The 17,653-nt window shown below is 40.3% G+C and overlaps 1 protein-coding gene across 14 annotated transcripts in view; it reads left to right on the top strand.

Annotated features, from left to right (window-relative positions):
* si:ch73-103b11.2 (myosin phosphatase Rho-interacting protein) overlaps nt 1–17,653 on the top strand; it is a 40,925-nt gene that overhangs the window by 13,007 nt on the left and 10,265 nt on the right. For 6 of the 14 annotated variants that reach the window (XM_055229295.1, XM_055229296.1, XM_055229298.1 and 3 more), the window contains 12 exons: nt 7,491–7,642; nt 9,156–9,240; nt 10,498–10,551; nt 11,116–11,338; nt 11,408–11,921; nt 12,777–12,909; nt 13,005–13,121; nt 14,273–14,329; nt 14,405–14,473; nt 14,555–14,644; nt 16,098–16,207; nt 16,341–16,379. In XM_055229295.1, coding sequence (XP_055085270.1) covers nt 7,491–7,642; nt 9,156–9,240; nt 10,498–10,551; nt 11,116–11,338; nt 11,408–11,921; nt 12,777–12,909; nt 13,005–13,121; nt 14,273–14,329; nt 14,405–14,473; nt 14,555–14,644; nt 16,098–16,207; nt 16,341–16,379 — 1,643 coding nt within the window. The remainder of the gene's footprint in view (nt 1–7,490; nt 7,643–9,155; nt 9,241–10,497; nt 10,552–11,115; nt 11,339–11,407; nt 11,922–12,776; nt 12,910–13,004; nt 13,122–14,272; nt 14,330–14,404; nt 14,474–14,554; nt 14,645–16,097; nt 16,208–16,340; nt 16,380–17,653) is intronic. The other 8 variants (XM_055229301.1, XM_033984741.2, XM_033984745.2 and 5 more) reach the window with 4 other exon arrangements.

The following is a 17,653-nucleotide window of genomic DNA, read 5'->3' as shown; positions in this document are numbered from 1 at the left end:
AAAGAAAATATGCACACGATAAATACTGAGCCCCAAAATATACTGTGCCAGCTTTCTTATATTGAACGATAAGTTGATATAGTATTCATTGTGACAGGCCTAGGTATTCCCAGAGTAACTGATCATTTTCAACAATACTCCAAATAAATAGTTCTTTGATATGTAAAATCTACCATTGTCTTTTGGCTTTTTTATATTATAACCCAATAGTATCCTTAACAGAATCATTGAAACCACATTTATCCTCTTCCTTCCTTATTTTCACTGTAGAAATGCCTTGCTGAAGAAACCAGAGTCTTGGGAACAACTGACAATTCTATTCATTAAATGTTGACATTGTTGTACAGTTTTGTGGATTAAAAATGATTTAAATTGGTTACATCACAGTGAAGACATTTTAGTTGGATAAAGTGTAATTGTGACTTATCTTGTTGGCTTAATCTGCGTTGTCTTGAGAGGCCCCAGCTGCAGTGGTGTGTCTTTCTGCTCTATGACAGGTGCAGGTGTGCAGATGACCTTTGACCTTTTACTTTGGCTTGGTCACCCGCCAGTCCAGCCACCTGTCAGGGTCGTGGATATGAGAGCAAGATATTAATAGAGAAAGAAACTACATCTGTAGAAGTGCTGCTGCCAAACGTCTGGAAAAGTCGGATATTTTGTGGGACAATAGATGTAATTAATTCTACACAACCTAAAACTACAGTATGCAAGTGCAATTCTATATAAAATCAAATTATAAAAGCCTAAAGCCCAAAATGACAAAAATGCTGTTATCATGTTTACTGTAGGTCTGTAGTAACATTTTTGACTCATGTAATTGTTTTTCAGATATAATCTCAATGGAACATGTTGCGATAACTTCATAAACTAACCTTGTATTTGCCTTAAGGGCTAATTCGTTCTGACTTAGAGCAGCTTTGGCAGATTTGTAGTCATTATCAAAACGTTATTGTAAAGTCTGAGTGCAGCTCTTATGCAATTCACAGTGTGGAATGAGTTACAGAGACTCAGGTCTGGGTAATTAGTTTCAGAGAGGTTGACATTTTGAACTTGTTTTGATGGTATTTGTATAGTTTTGCAATCGTTTTATGGGCTAGTGTGACTTAATAGCCACTGTGATGCACATGACCTACTTTTCTTAATTCTTATCAAAAATCCAGAGGGACACTGCAGTAAAGTCGATCTTTGAGTCCATGTTTTTGTACATATAAATATTAAATGACGTTTTCTTACATTTCAGAGAGCATTTTGGCCAAAGCACAAAAGTAAACAATAGTATGATATTACTATTGCTGATTTGTCAGTTATGTTATGAGGAGCATTATGCAGAATATCCTCAATAACGTCCTGTCTAATTTTGCAAATCAAATGCTATGGACCCTGCCTGAATGACTGAAAGATTACATAAATATCTTGCTATTGGATAAGTACTTACCTCAATTACCTTAATTACCTTGACCAAAAAATGTGTGCTCCTAAGTTAATGTACAAACTGTCTTGACTTCTGTCTGGCTTGTATATTTCATGTTATAATCAATGGTGTATGGTTTGAAGCCCTAAACGTGAACTGTTCATCAATTTAAAAGGGGCCTCACAATGAACGTTGAACACATACAATATCTAATACTTACACATACATTGATGTAATAAAAAATTATCACATTTAAAAGCTTGGTAGGACTAAATAATAATAATAAATTGTATTAAATCTTATCAAAAGAAGACAAGATGGCTATTTTTTGTGCAAAAACTCTCCCTGTGCATTACCACAGTTTTAGATCCACTGGACCATACGAGTAAAAGCTCACAGCCTTAGTGTGTTGAAGAGAGTTGTCTGTTTCAAACCACACACATTGCTTTGTGAGCTGCCAAGGCGACATGACACAACTCGACCGGAGCACCTGTTTCTACGACTTTCCCAGCCTCAGACGCAGACGTATCCCTCACTGTTCTTTACTTTAGTTAAGCACTCTCTACAGTGCATTATCTGCTCATCATTATCGACTGCTATTATATTTGCAGATTTGAAAACAAGTTGCACATTCTAAAGCAAAGGGCTGCCTCACTAGCACAGAAAGTCCTCTTCATCGCCTCCGTCCTCTTCCTCCTCCTCTGCATCCACCGCTCCGTCAGCTGCTGGCCTTCTATTACAGCATTAAACCACCCACGTCCTCTCAGCGTTCTTCATAAGCAGAGCAGCATTCTGCCACCCACGGGTGTCTCTCATATACCTGCTGCAGCTCAGCTCTATTCCCTGTTAAAACCCCTGCCCTCATTTCTCCGTGTAACCCAGTTTGCAGATACCTCTAGTGTTATACTCATTTAAATATTGCATACCAGGGCCATGAGGTGTGTTGGCTTGGAGGATTTGCTACACCGATATCCCAACCATATGTCTCATTTTATAGCGCTCTATAAGTATTAAAGCAGGGGCCAAGGTAACTATCATCAAGCTCAAAGTTGTGGGTTGAAATTACAGGACCGTGAAGGCTCCAGGCCAGTGATGATTGTAATCGCGGCCATGACCAATCTATCGGCTCTGGCTCTAACCCTGATTGCTACATGTGTGCCGTACGTATGATCTTTAGATTTGAGATGAGAAGAGGAAGATTTTTTTCCATCTTCAATCGAGGTGACTCCATCCGTCTGGCACCTGTGAGGACATTTCCCTGCAGCTGCTTATTGGCTCCCATCCGAAAAATGCCTGTTTACGCCTGTTGTGCTAAGTTGCTAAGGAAAGATTTATTGCATAATTGCTGTTATCGGCAATGAGCAAATGATGTTGAAGAGACCTGATTCAGGGCCATGTTTCATGAGTCAATATGAAGCTATGCCAGTTCATCAATTCCATTTCTGGATTTCACTTCTCCAGTGATCGCAGTCAAATGCTTTTGATGGAGGGACTTGTAAACTGCACCAGTCAATCCTGTTGTTACATGTCTAAAGTAAATGAACACGAGGCAACACAACACGCAAATTTGTCAGTGTGCTTTCAGGAGACAAGCAGGCACCTCATATCAAATCACAGATGTTTGTAATGGCAGGATTTGAAACCCGGTCTGTGACTAAGATGCCATATCTCCTCACATGAGTTGAAACATAAGCAGAAAAGCACATTGACTCAGTCGTTTCTCCAAAGGCCTTGTCATCCTTCATTGTATTTCTAAATGAGTCATTTTAACGGCACTCTTGATTTCCACCACCAGAACACAGTCTCTGGAACGTCGATGGCAGAAGAGAATTCGCTTTGCAACCAAAAATTGAAAGTGGACCATCAAACGACTGCCAAAAGAAGCAAATATTTCTGCTGCTGTGTCATAAGGGAGAAGGGGATGTTTTGTTAAGATGTCCAATGGCCAAGTTTAAAGGAAGCCAGGAGTGAAAGGTATCCAGCCTCTGGGTTTCCTAATGATCATGTTCTAAACAGAGCTCGTCTCCCTAATGAACACTAATGTAATGCTACAAAACATCTGGATGGAGATCACAGAACATACATATAGTGTACAGCAGAAGTGAGATGCTCAAATGCATAACGTCTTTGTAATTACACACTGTATATAGTTGACCTAAGGCCAAATAAAATGGCTTCCGAATGTGTAAACGGGCATCGCTCTGTGTTGTTACACGGGTATGAAAATACATAACTTTAGCGTAAAATTACTATTGCTGATGCGCCGGTAGAACCAATCTAGTGGAGTGGTGCCATTCGAAATAACTTGAAGTACTGCCACTATATTTTGTCTGCTTTCACAGATGGGTTAAAAATAATGAATCAATAAAATAAAAGATTAAACACATGTTTTAGATTTTCTAAAAACAAGGATAATTTTAATTTCCTCTTTTAGTCTGTTTTGCAAAAGTAATATTGAGGAAAAGGATGCGATTAATCAAAGTATTGCTAAGGAATGCAAAGAAATACGGCAACAGGCAGAGTTGGTGGTTTGATCCCAGACCCAATCGTTGTCATTATTTTGGCAAAACTTGGTGAACTGTAGCTCTTTTGAGGTTTCAGTGTGGTAATAAAGCCATGAAAAATTATTAGTTGTTATAGTTATATTAATTGAATAGATTGTGATCACCACCTGGAACATTAATGAATTAATGAATCTACAATCTCAGATCCAGACATTACTGTTCATCTTTCCAATACGAGATTAGATAAACCACATCAACATGGACAGCTGTGTTCTTCTGTTGCTACTAGTTACCATGTTGACATCATGAGTACATTCAGAACCAGTGCTAATGATGCATGATTTGGACTGTTCCTATTAGCCTCCCTGTCTTCGCCCAAATGTGTAGCATGTGTCCAGTGCTGATTGCTGATGCCCAGAGCGCTCATCCTTCTGGTCCACTGAAACCAGATCACTTCCTGATTTGTCCCTCATTCCATCGCGACTCATTGGCTCCCACCGAGACAGTAGCCGCATTATTGTCTACCCAACTTCAGAGACAAGAATAAGTTTATGCTGCCTTCCTATTTTCCCAATGGACAGATCACAAAAGGACACTTGTTGGACCCCCTTGTCTCCCTGTCATTTCCTTGTTGAGGGTTAAGAGGAGGAGTGGTTCTGTTGACTGTGGCAGCTGACAATCCTGCATTGTGTGACTGGGCGCTGTTCCACAAAGGCCTCATTGTGGCGAGTGGTGCCCAGAGAGAGGGACCAAGACTGGGCTAGGTGGCAGAGAAATGAGGGTCTAAAGAGGCCTGGGTCTGGGGGTATAAAATCCACTGGGACTGGTCCAATCTACAGTGTCTGAAACAAGTACAGTCCCCTGTTGCACTCAGGATGTAGGTTTGGTTTGCAGTGTTGGAGAGTTACAACAAGAGCCAACTAACTTTTATAATTCTTCAGTAGTTACGAATTTGTGGATATTTTTGAGCTATTGGAAGTTGATGCATAGAGACAGGATAATACTTTTCCAGGTTAATTAAATGATTTTTAATAAAATTACTTTGTGGTAGGGGTCAGTGACAATGAAAAAAAACCCAAACAAAAACACACAAAACACACAAAAGACATAAAAAGCAATGATTCTAGTTTTAGTTTATATTCTAATTTTGCATATCTTCTGAACCACAATTGCAATATTATCATTTTTTTCTATATATCGCTTTCCTTTAACTTTGTGGTAGTGTCCATTGTATTTATTCACCAATAGCACTGCTTTGTTAACATTGTTAGTTCAAATTCCACATGTTAATATAAGGTTATTTCCATTACCTTTGCCACTCATATACCAAGAGTATTTGTATTAGTGTAGAGCTCTGTACTGCATTAGTGACTTTGTGAGGCCACCTACAGAGCATCCAATCTCTATCCTGCTTTATAATCAAAGCTGTGATTTATTTCTACTGGCGGCTTAACCAGCTTGTACTACTCTTCCCAGAATTTGAAATATTTTGCTGTTTATCCTGCACATGCACTTTGTACACAGAGACAGATGGCCGCACAACTTTTCATCTACATAACTAGTCCTCCCTCCTTCCACCCGCTCCAGTTTTAATCTCCATTCTTATGTCACCGTGAACTGAAGTTCTTGGGCTGACTCCATGTCTGAGATTGACAGGGCTCTCATGACAAGCTGACGCTGCTCTCTGGCCAGGCCCTCGCCCAGCTGTCCCGCATCTATTTGTCACGCCCGGCTGTCGTAGGGCCCTCTCACCTCCGCGTTAAGGGCCCTTTGCCGATGGTGCCATTTCAGAGCGCTACAATCCAAACTTCCTCCTCTTTATTGGTAGTTGTGCCACCTGTCACAACATGCTGCCATCTTGTTCACTTGTTTGTTTTTATAGTGAAGTAAAAGCCTGTTTTCTCTTCCTGTTTTCGACAAAAAGCTGAAAATTGAGCAGTGACAGAGTAAACAGCCTCTTTTACCCCCTCACAGAAAGATTACCTCAAATGGTTAACTATTGACTTCTCTAGTGTCCACATAGTTTTGTTAAGCAACACCATTTTAACAGGTTTTATAGTGTGTCGTACAGGGGATATTGGCAAAAGTGAATATATTCATTTGGATTGCACAAAAAGTAAACAGCCTGTGAAAATCCCTTTATACCATTTTTGATAGATTGTGGTTGTTTTTCTTTTTGAGAAGCCCAAGCCAAGTTTTATTAGAGCCCTAAAGGCATTTTCCTGTGTCAATGGTGATGATGTGCCCAAAAGAATGCTTAGAGTAAATACAGCACGAGTACTATAAGTGAAATGCATGCAAAAGGTTAATTTAAGTGCGAAAAATTTGTTTTGAGGGTTGAATTGCAACCCAACAAAGTGCACCATTGTGACTTTTTACTCGACAAAACTAACTTGTATTCATTGCAGACTAAGCATGCAGCTCACAAAAGCTTGGTGCATATATATAAACACATTTACTCAAAAGTCAATGTACACAACTCTGTATTATAGTTAAAATCCCTCGCTCATGGTTAACAGATGGCATCCATGTCAGAGTGTGCATAGTTGGCTTTACACCTCAGAGCCAGGCAGGCATCAGACAGATTAAACTGCGCCGCTCTCCTGGCTGAACCCATGAACCTGGACTGTTTATAAATGGAACAGACAGTCCTTTTCAGGCTCACACTCTGCCATCATATATTACATAGAGGTGGAGACAGGTGCTGTATATATTTACATACAACTGGGTTTAGAGTGAGATATCTGAAGGGAGGGCCTAGTTTAACGAGTAAATGCTATGCTTTTTGAATGCATTAGAAAAAATAATTCAACTTGACTCAACTGGGTTACATTTGTGCAGCTGTAGATTTGGTACTGATATCGTGACTGATAAGGTGACACAAGTTAACCACATTGTACATTTAAAAAAAAATCTGGAATAATTGGGGGTGAAATATCATTCACAAGATTCTCAAAATTGTTGTTTCATGTAGTACTGCACTTTTGTGGTCAATTTTAATCATTTCAAATTTTTGCAATACCTGAGTCAATCCCAGGCATTTTATAGATTGCAAAAGTCTCTAGAATACACTGAAAACTCACCTATTTTAATGCAGGGAGGCTTATTGAATAAAGCATGTACTCCTGATCTACAATTCTTCCATTTTAATTTTTGAGATGAACACTCCTGGGTAAAAAGCCGTATTCAAAACTGCAGCTGACCCCTCGTTGAGGTTGCTACAAATATTTTATGACAACTCTAAAAATGACGGACGGCCATAAACGTCAAATATAAATCATCTACCAGCACCCTATAAAAATTCCTAAGAAAGTCCTGTTTCACCCTATATAACCATTATACAATACTTCTACGTGTGAGCAAATATTTGACGTAACAAATATGAACCAGATCGGCACTAGCAGCCTTTTGCACAGCCTGCCGGATCATCGTGGGCTGTGTGAAGCTTGGCACAGAAATAGCTAGTGGGTGGGCAGTGTGCGAAGACAGTCCGACCATGTGCCCAGATAAGCGCTCTCCTCTTCTTCCATTTGCACATTTTGATGCATTTTGTTTCTCTTTTCTCTGCCCTACAGCCCAGCACTCTGCCCCAAGGCACCATCAACATGAACCAGTGCTCGGACGTCATCGATGGAGAGTCCAGGACGGGCCAGAAGAACTCTCTCTGCATCATCACGCCAGACAAAGAGCATTTTATTCGGGCTGAGTGCAAAGAAATTATCAATGGGTAATATACATTGTTAATACATGCATACTTTGTTAAAAGCAGCAGAGCAGATGAGAGGAGATGACAGGTAACTAGACTATTGGGGAATGCTGTGGCTCTAAAACTGCTCTGCCCCCTGCTGTCTGTTTAAAGATGTGCACCCACACCAATTGTATTCCAGTGACTCTGCACATTCCTCGACAGTCTCCTCAAATTTACTTACAGGATTCTAATCTACACATACTCTGAGAGATTTTATTAGCCAAGACCTATTTTATACGTTGCATTAAATCACTTATCTAGACATTGTCCAACTAAATAGCCTTTTTCATCAAGTACACGAAGAAGGATTCATTGGGGGTATTATATAGTGCTTACAGAATTAAAGGAACACTATGGAACTTTTCTGGTAGGGGGAAGGCAACTTGCTTGTCTTCATGGAGATGTGATATAGATTTAGATTATCTTTTTCCATGTTTCAATTACAGGTGTTTTGATTCCTAAAAAATACCTTGAAAATACCTTAGATGCATTTGAATTGGGGTCGCCTCTCCACAAACCTGATGTGTAACTTGACCTGGTGATGCCATGACTGTCTCCATGATAAGTTCAAATCAAACTAAGATTAGAATTTAGATAATACCGTACTGTGCAACATTTCTAGCAAAGCAATAACATTTTCATGCAAACAAGCTTGTCGCTGACCCTGCCACAGAAAAGTTACATAGTGTGCCTTTAAAACATCCCCGTGTTTCTGAACACTTATTCTGCTCTTCCATCCCTAACAGTAGCATCCATGTTGTGGCTATTCTTAGTGTCTGTGACTCACGACACCCACTCTGCTGCTACCTGCTGCATCTCCACACACCTCCGATCATCTGGCCCCCATGTGTTAGTCCAGAGCCTTTGTCTCCATGACTATTCCCACTGGAGAGCTTGCACTTATCTGAACATTATAGCTGTTTAAATTGTGCAAAACCTATGTATGTTTTTTCTGGGCGTGTTGTTAAACTGACCACACATTTATTTGTCCAGCACTCCCTTGTCATTAGCAACAAGTCATGTGTATGTATAGGTATACTCACCCACAGCTGTGACGGATTGGCTTGAAAGGCTCTACACTTTATCTTTGTATGTATCATGCATGCTTTTGTGTAGACTCACTCAGGGGCCCATTGTTCACGTCTGGATTTTTGAACAGACCATCTCTTGAAGTAAGGTGGAGAACAGGGGAGTTGTATTACTTAAATGACAAATGCACATTTATGAACGTATTACATAAGCATAGAATGTTCAGTTAATCATAATTCTAAGGGGTTGCATAGATCAATCTAGACCACATGCTTTTACTGACATATGGCACTAACATGTCAGAGACTTTGGTGCTGGTGCTGGAGAGACTTGTTCACAAGCAGAGCTGCTTTAAAGTCTGTTCTCTGAGCCACAGGAGCCAGTGCTATAAATGATAAAAAGACACTGAAATAAACTTGGTTCAGCTCATACTAAATAATTATTGTTTGTTCAACTTTTGCAGGTGGCAGGAAGCTCTGACTGTCTACCCAAGAACCAATAAGCAAAACCAGAAGAAAAAGAGAAAGGTTGATCCTCCAACTCAGCAGGTAAAGCATATCCAAATTGTGTTCTTTCATTTCACCACATTGTGAGTATTGCATTACTGTACATCATAAAATCACTGAAAGTAGATGTGATTTGTAACTAGAACAGTGTTTAGCAATATGGTTTATGTCATTGTTTTTTTCATTTTCCAAGTTTTTATTTCTTCCTAATGTAATTCAAACTATCTACTTTAAAATACTATGCATACTATTTTTATTCTATACAAACAACTTTTCATGATATAATCTTGTCAACATATTAGCAAATCTTAGCCCATTCTGGTCTCTTTGCAGTGCCCCCATTTTGATCCTCATTAGGCTTTTTTGGGTAGTCTCTGAAGTTCATTGTGCTCTAATGACAGCACCCTGGAACTGAGGGGAGCTAAAACAAAGTGGCTCATTTGCAGAAATGATGCTCACATCACACTGACCTGTGTGTCCTTGGCTGTCAACTTAGACATTTAAATTTCCCTTTTTTTAAAAAATCTTTTCCAGTCAAAGTTTACAACAAATAACAACATTGCATTGCACATGTCTGGGATGGTGATATGTTGCTAAAATCTAATTATGGTGAAGTATAAATTTTCAGAAAAAGCTAAGGACTTTATTTATCTTTTAAAGGCAATAGAAAAATACAAACGAATGGTGATGAAATTGAGAATGTGATTTGGCTCCAAGAAAGTCGTGAAATAGATTTTTGCCATACTACTTACCCCTAATTGGACGTTTTCACCCCATTGGCAAAAAGCACACTACAGCACTGTCATAATACGCTGCATCTATACGGGAATGACTGAAATAGCTGTTATTATTCTATTGGTTCTATTGGCTAATGTATATGTGGATGAAGATTTGATTTGAAATGATTACAGTCCGATACTCGGTCTGCCTCATATTTTCCACATCTGTCAAGACCACATTGAGCTGTCCTCCTAGTTTTACTGATCCATAGAGACATAAGCTTGGAAACTCCTCAAACTGCACACTCGGGTACAGAGGCATATGTTTGCATTTTGGGCAGTGCCTTTAAACTTAACCATGTGATGAAGAATGACAACAAAATTACGTGACAGGATCATTCTCTGTCTCGTATTGCAAATAAGATGAATTTTCAATAGAGAGCACTGAACTGACTGCTGAACTTTGTAGTTTCAGTGAACTATAAAATGATTTGTACAACAAAACATAGTTATTTTTTACATTATTATTATTCTTCATCAATAGCATACATTGACATCATAGATTCTCTGTGATTGGCAGGGTGGACTAACGCCAAGCCAGTGTTTTTCCATTGAAGACATGAATGGACATCCAGTGAGTTCAGCGCAGCCAAACCTTTATTTTAATCCTGCTTCGACCTCACAGCTTTGAACCACTCACTTTAAGAATGAATTGTATTATAAGCGTTCTCAATCCAGGTGAAGGGTGGCTGAAAAGAAAGTAGCATTCACTTTATTGTGGAAATCAGATTTGTACCACCACACGCATGTTTGTATGTCATTGCGTGGCTGGAGAGTTCATGTGAGTTGCCTTTCATTGGAAATTTTCCTTCTCTTCCTTCAGGCTTGAATAATGTTGGGTTGTGCTTGGTGTGTGATGGACTATGATTTTATAACTTTCAACAAAATCTCTTGTTTTTCTAATCATGTGATCCCAAATCACTAAAGGAAGGCCAGCTTTTCAAAGACTTCATTATTAACCATTCTATTTGTTGTGTTTTGATATGATCACAAATTCCAGTCATGAAAATTGAATATAATTTAAAATGATTATGTTTTTCTTGATTTAATTTCCTTTTTGTAGCCCTCCTCTGTTCTTACCTCCCATTGTGTCCTCCCCTCTTCTCATGCATTTGTCCTGACCCAAACCCCTGTCCAGGAGCCAGGCCCAGCCAAAGTGACAGTGACCAGCAGCAGTGGGGGCAGTGTCCCTTGTGTGCCCAGCAGCATAGCCTGTGCAGAGCGTGTCCCGACCAGCCGCGCCTCTCTTTGGCAGGAGGAGAGCCGCTGGAGCCGGACCACCATTCCCTGCAGCCGCAGTGCCTCTTGCATCAGTCAGCTGAGCCAGAGCCAGCCAGAGCCCAGGACCACCACTCAGGACGGTGGGCAGCCTCACAATAACACGTGGCACAAGTGGAGGCTGTTACTAACACTGGCTGTGTGTGTTTCAGATGCTGGTACAGTCAACACTGGGCGCAAGGTACGAGTGGAAAGCGGCTACTTCTCACTGGAGAAAACCAAATCTGAGCCCTGTCCTCCGCCTCCCCAGAACCTGCCCCTGTCTTCATCAGCGTCCTCTTCCTCTTTAGGAGCTCTCAGCCCCAGGTACTACTCTGAGCCAGACCCCCTGGCCTCCCCAAACCAACCCTCCCAAGACCCTCTCCCTTCTCCAGGTGCCCTAGTTTCCCCTAGCTACTCTACCATCAGCTCCTCTCAGAGTTCTCTGGACTCTGAGCCCAGCAGCAGTGCCCCCGTGTGGGAGGGGCGCACTGTTGCGGTTAGCAGTGGGACAGGCAGAGTGGGCAGAGCTGGCAGAGAGTATGCTGTACTGTCAGACGTGCCCCGGGCGCGGAGGCTCACCTACAGGGAGGCTTTCCGTTCTGACCGAAAGCAGCAGGAGATCAGGGCGCGCACTCGAAGCCCCGGCAGAGAGGAAGTGGCCCGACTGTTTGGGGAGGAGCGCAGGTACGGGATGGCCAGCCACAACCAGTTGGTGATAGAGGGATCTGGGTTAGGGTCATTAATTAATAATCATTAATAAGCCACTGGTTGTAAACTTCCGCCAATTTACTTTAAATCCGAATAATGTAGAATTTACTGTTAAAGATACTGAAGTTGTTCGCAGCTTTAGTCTACCAGTGGTTTACCATAATGATTTCTAATCATAAGTTGCACGTGTTACTTTAATACTTATGACCTCTCCTTTATGCTTGCAACTTTGCTAGCGGTTTTATCATTCTGTTTTTTCCAGGAGCTTCTGAAAGGAGCTTCTCTGAGCTTTCCCAACCCTTCTACCTTGTCCCACTGCTGCCCCCTGCTGGTCATCGCTGACTCCTGCTTTCTTTCATTTCATCTCTGCGCTGCCTGGGACAGACCATTGCACATTATCAATAGTTGACCACTGACCATTAGATTCTGTGTTTTAAAACATTCATATGATCTGATGATACCTCATTACCGCAAGGTAACACATATTGTATTGCCATACTTTAATCCATCATGTGACCATTTTTCCATCAAGATTCTGACCTTTCATCATATAACTCTGATCCTTAAACCTAAAGTTTGGTGTGAGGGCATTTCTGTGGGGATTTTTAAGAAATAATAATGCATATTTGTTTAAACTAAAAATGCTACATTGTTTTTTGGCTGATTTATTTTATGCTTTTGTATGATGCTTTGAGCTAAATTTATTTAAGGCAATCTTGCAAGGTTTCATTTACTATGGGAATGTCTACAGTCTTAAATATATAGTATTTATTTGATGTAGTTGTTACTCTTAATGATTCATGAAATAGTTCTATTATATGTGTTTTCAAGGCGAATCATTGAACATTTTGAAGAATGTCAACAAGTGGAACGTATGGACACCAGCAGCTCCAATGACCCATCCACCACATCCTTAAACCAGAGACAAGGCCGCAGTGAAAGACGCCTTCTAGTCAACAAACATGTATGCAAATGCTAACTAGACAATCACTACTAAATAACCAATATTAAGCATTATTTTAAAGTTTCAATTATTATTATTATTATTATTTTGTCCAGGACTTGTCTCTTGATGCTGGAAAAGATCGCTCAGGGCCTGATGTGTCCAACTCAACTTATGCCAATTTAAGAAGGGCAAAGTCACTGGATCGCAGAGTCACTGAGTCATCAATGACAGTAAGTTTGAAGCCAAAGAATCCAAGCCCAGTTCCCCAAAAATCTATAAGCGCATTTATTGGTAAAAAAGTGATAGCCTTAATAAATAAGGCTACCACTTTTTTGTGAAAGTGGTGTTGTTATTTGTAAGGATAAAGGAAGTTATTTCAGCTGACTTGAGATCAGCTTGTCAGTGTTTGGTTGGTGCAGCTGCCCTTACCCCCCCTCTCACTGCGCACACACACATGCAAACACACACCACTCACACACCAGTAGGAGCAGCAGTGTTACGACTGATTATAAATAGGTGCACAGAAGCGGCCGCAGTGGTGTGTATGTCTCCCAGTGCGGTGAAGACCTTGATTGTCAGCATATGAAGTGAAGGCAGGTTAACCATCGCAATGACCCTGTGCCAAACCGTGACGCCCCTCTGCATGAAGCTCAACAAAACTAAGGTATTTGGGAACAAGCAGGATTTTTGGGTAAATGGTTGAGTTTGGAGTCTATAAACAGATCGGGGGGCTTGGTTTCAGAGCGCAGCAGTTTGTGTTTCAGTGTCGGCCCCAGCTCCCGCCAGTCGGTCTACAGCCAGGAGCATGAGAGTTCAGGGATGTGTTGTCTTAGGCTGCGTTCAGACTTGTCATTATTTGCCTGTGGTTTGAGTCCGGTTTAGTGATTTTGTCTTGGTCTAGTCCAGGTTTGGTTTTGGGTTTATTTCCAGTTTTTATGTGGTCTGTGTGCAAGTGTGACTGTGCCCTTAAAGTAAACAAGTGCATCCACTGATTAGGACATGGCCAGTATATACACAAGGTAGGAATCCCTACAGAAAGCCTTTACACTGGCACTTTTATTGATGTGATGTTTGGTACTGTCAAAACTAAATTTCTGTTGTGATTTGTATCAAAGCCAGTTTGTAAGCAGTGAGATGAGGCTCCCTTATTTTGTCATAATGCTAACATTTGTAAGTTGATTTTGATAACACAAAAAGTTTGATACGTGATTCCACAATGATAAGAAACACACTATTTATACAATAATCAGGATTTACTGTCCATCAATAACCAGACAAACCTGTGACCCTCTTTTATCATTTATTGTTTATTGGTTTTGTGTATATTCAAATGTATTAATTGCTTTAATGTTGCATTTGTTTTGTTTTGTCCCCTCTTCAGCCAGATCTGCTGAACTTCAAGAAAGGATGGATGACAAAGCTCTATGAAGATGGAGTGGTAATTAGCTTTTTTGTTATTACATTTTTTTAAATACATATTTTAAATGTGAACAAACATCTGTTTGTCTTGTAGTGGAAGAAACACTGGTTTGTCCTCACGGATCAGAGTCTGAGGTACTACAAAGATTCCGTTGCTGAGGAGGTAAGTTGATTTTGTTGGAAGTGAGTTTGTTTGTACTAAATAACAATATCAGTCTTACATTTTGTGTTTTGCTTTTTGTAGGCTTCAGAGATGGATGGTGAGATCGACCTGTCCACATGTTATGACGTCAAAGAGTTCCCGGTGCAGAGGAATTACGGTTTCCAAATCCTGGTGGGTGCTGCTGCTTCTTCACGTCAACAAACACACAGTCACATTTGTCCCACGTAAAGGTGAAACTCATTGTCTGCACCTCTCTGAGCTGATGTCTGCTGCCAGGCCACAAATAGCCTTAGACAACAAGCTCTGCAACGCCGAGTATCAAGTTTTGTCATTTCTCTTTTTGAAACCATTCTTTGTCTGTCATGAAGGATGTCACTGCCTTGTCATCCCGAAGGTCTAACCTCATGATCTGGTCTAAATCTGCTCCAGCTGAGTCCTGTCTCTGAGCTGCTGTTCCATGCAACATGTTTGCCCTTGTGTTTACTCAATAACACTCATATATCAAGACAAATTTACACTGCATTATAACAGCTTCTTCGCAGTGCATCATTCTTAATGTGGATATGCCCCTTCATGTAATCAGTGGGCCATTAAACACTTTTAGCACTTGTTGCTGGCATAATTCTGGACATATATAGATGCTTGCAATGTCAACATTATTCATTTGGTGTCATCAGGGGTTTGCTCCTGGCTACATATAGATTTCAGTCCTGCCAGTCAGATCCAGTCTATATGAAGAGTATACTAGACACAAGGTCAGTCCCTTTGTTTACATTCACTCACAGAAGCATCCCCAGTGTTTCTAAAGGTGTCCGATATAGTTGTGGATGGGCCTGCTCTTTGGCTGCGAACTGCATGGGTTTGATGACCAGAGATGAATAACTGCAGTATTTATATCTGCTCCAGCTCTGGTGCAGACCGAGTGGAGCTGTTGTTTGGTCATTTGCAAAGCATACATGCATCAAAGATTGATTGATCCTGTGCTTTAAATGTTTAAATATTTGTAATGTAAAGGACATAGATTTCAATTTTTATTTTTTTTGCCAGATTATTCTGGAATTTAATCTCACCCACAAACAATTATTCAATGTTATTTCTTGAGATTATATAATGAATTTAAACATGATGACCAATTAACCTAATGATATTGTCATCCCTGATCACCACAAACTACATATGTGAAGTATTTTACTTGCACTCTAGAACTACATAGTATACACTGGCTGTGGTTTCATGTGCAGTCAAAATCTGATTCATATCAGATCTTTGGAGTTGTGCATGTAAACAAAACCACTGTTTCACATGTAACACACGAGGAAAGAAATATGCACTCATATTTGACTTTGTAACATTTGCAGTGTAAAAGTATTTACTTGGTGCCAATGCTTTTTTACACGGCGAGTATCTCACTACAGCAATAAGGTCTGTCATCACTACACACTGAACTATATAGGAATTTATCATCTTTCTGTCATGTGGCATTTAAGTCTGTCAACAAATAGAAACTAAATAGATATTAATAATTTTGTCTGACTTTTAAAAAGCATCCATTCTTCGCTAACATGTCAGAACGGTATTTTAAACTGCCCAGTATCTCACCCATGTCATGCTTGTGTGTTTGCAGTGTAAAGAGGGGGCATGCACCCTGTCAGCGATGACCTCTGGAATCCGTCGCAACTGGATTCAGGCCATCATGAAGAATGTGCGACCCACTATCGCCCCTGATGTCACTCGGTAATACTCAAAGAGGATCAGCTGTACTCAGCCGCTGCTGCAGACAAATAATACACTCTTGTATAGCATCTCACTAATTTCTCTCCTCCGCTACCTCTCTTTCCTCCTCCTTATATTCTCAACCTGCTTCCAGGAAAAACGTCTCTCTGAAACTGTCCGTGTTGAAGCCCAGGTTGGATTGCTTGTGTGTTATATCTCCTGTTCCTCAAATAGTGATGTCATGGCTCAGCTATGTCCGCGTGTTTCTCGTCCTTCTCCGTGTCATGTGATCATTGAGTAATGTCTCCTTGTGAGCTGTGCCAGACACGCTTAGAAATGTTCAGATTTCAGCACTGCAGTAATTTATCATCAGTGAGGAGAGCAAATATATTATAAACAATGGGCTGCCGTTTTGGTTAGAAAAATAATCAACTAAACTCACTTAGCAGGAATTATTGGGTTAATAAGAACCTTTCTTGATGGCTTAAATGAAAATGCTTTGCTATTTTGCACTGTTTTACATGAACTCCTTACTAACAAATTATATAGCTGAAGTAAATTGCATTTCAATAGTGGAAGTAAGAAGCCAATGCGTTACAGTGGGATGTTCTGAACTATTGCTGTTTATGAGTGTGACTAGGCCGACCTTTATAATATCAGAATGTAACTGTTTGTAAATCATCAGTTTCTTTTCTACACCTTAGAAACTGTTGTGTTTAAAGTTGTTCACAGTCTTCATTCTGAACGGGAATGTGTGATATTCCTGGCATTCCTGTCGGACGCCTCAGAGACACCTCTGTCATTTTTGAGCCCTGTCCCTTCTCATTTTCCCCTTACTCACTGACTGATACCTAACCACAGGCACATGGACATAGCCTATTAGCTGAGGTCACCTTTTTAAAACTCGCTGTACTGCTTTACAGTAAAAGTGACAACTTAACTGCAAACATATTCTCACATGGAGCGGGGCTAGAAATAGCACAAATAAAGTGAAAGCTGGCGTCTGACATAGGCTTACCTTTAAGTATTCTTGTAAATGCCATGGCTGCTTTAGCTCTGTGCACACGCTGCCTAAAGTGTCTATGTGTTAATGCTTGATGATTTTTTTCAGTGCCACAACTGTTACGTGTAGTCATGTCACATTTGTTGCTTTCTGATTTTAGAATGGGATGTTGTCAAACTTTCATGTGGAAGTGTAGAATTCAATATGTTTTTATCAGTTATTTGGTATTATAATAACAAAGATCCCAAAGAAACACAAATGTTGAACCTGATAATTTATTTTAATAACAGTCAGCTTATTAACCAGACCTAGTTCTAACCTACTGAATTTGGGTGGATAGACTAATATGGATGTGTCCTTGTAAAACTTACCCTGTTATTAACTATAGGCATTTACCTGAAAGCCTGCAAAACTCAACTTATCTTTGCTCTAATATAGTGTTCCTTCTGTTTTTTTTTTGTTTT

The sequence above is a fragment of the Periophthalmus magnuspinnatus genome, chromosome 19 (genome assembly GCF_009829125.3).
Source record: "Periophthalmus magnuspinnatus isolate fPerMag1 chromosome 19, fPerMag1.2.pri, whole genome shotgun sequence".
NCBI lineage: Eukaryota > Metazoa > Chordata > Actinopteri > Gobiiformes > Gobiidae > Periophthalmus > Periophthalmus magnuspinnatus.
Note: the sequence above shows the minus strand (reverse complement) of the source record. Positions and strands in the feature narration are given on the sequence as shown.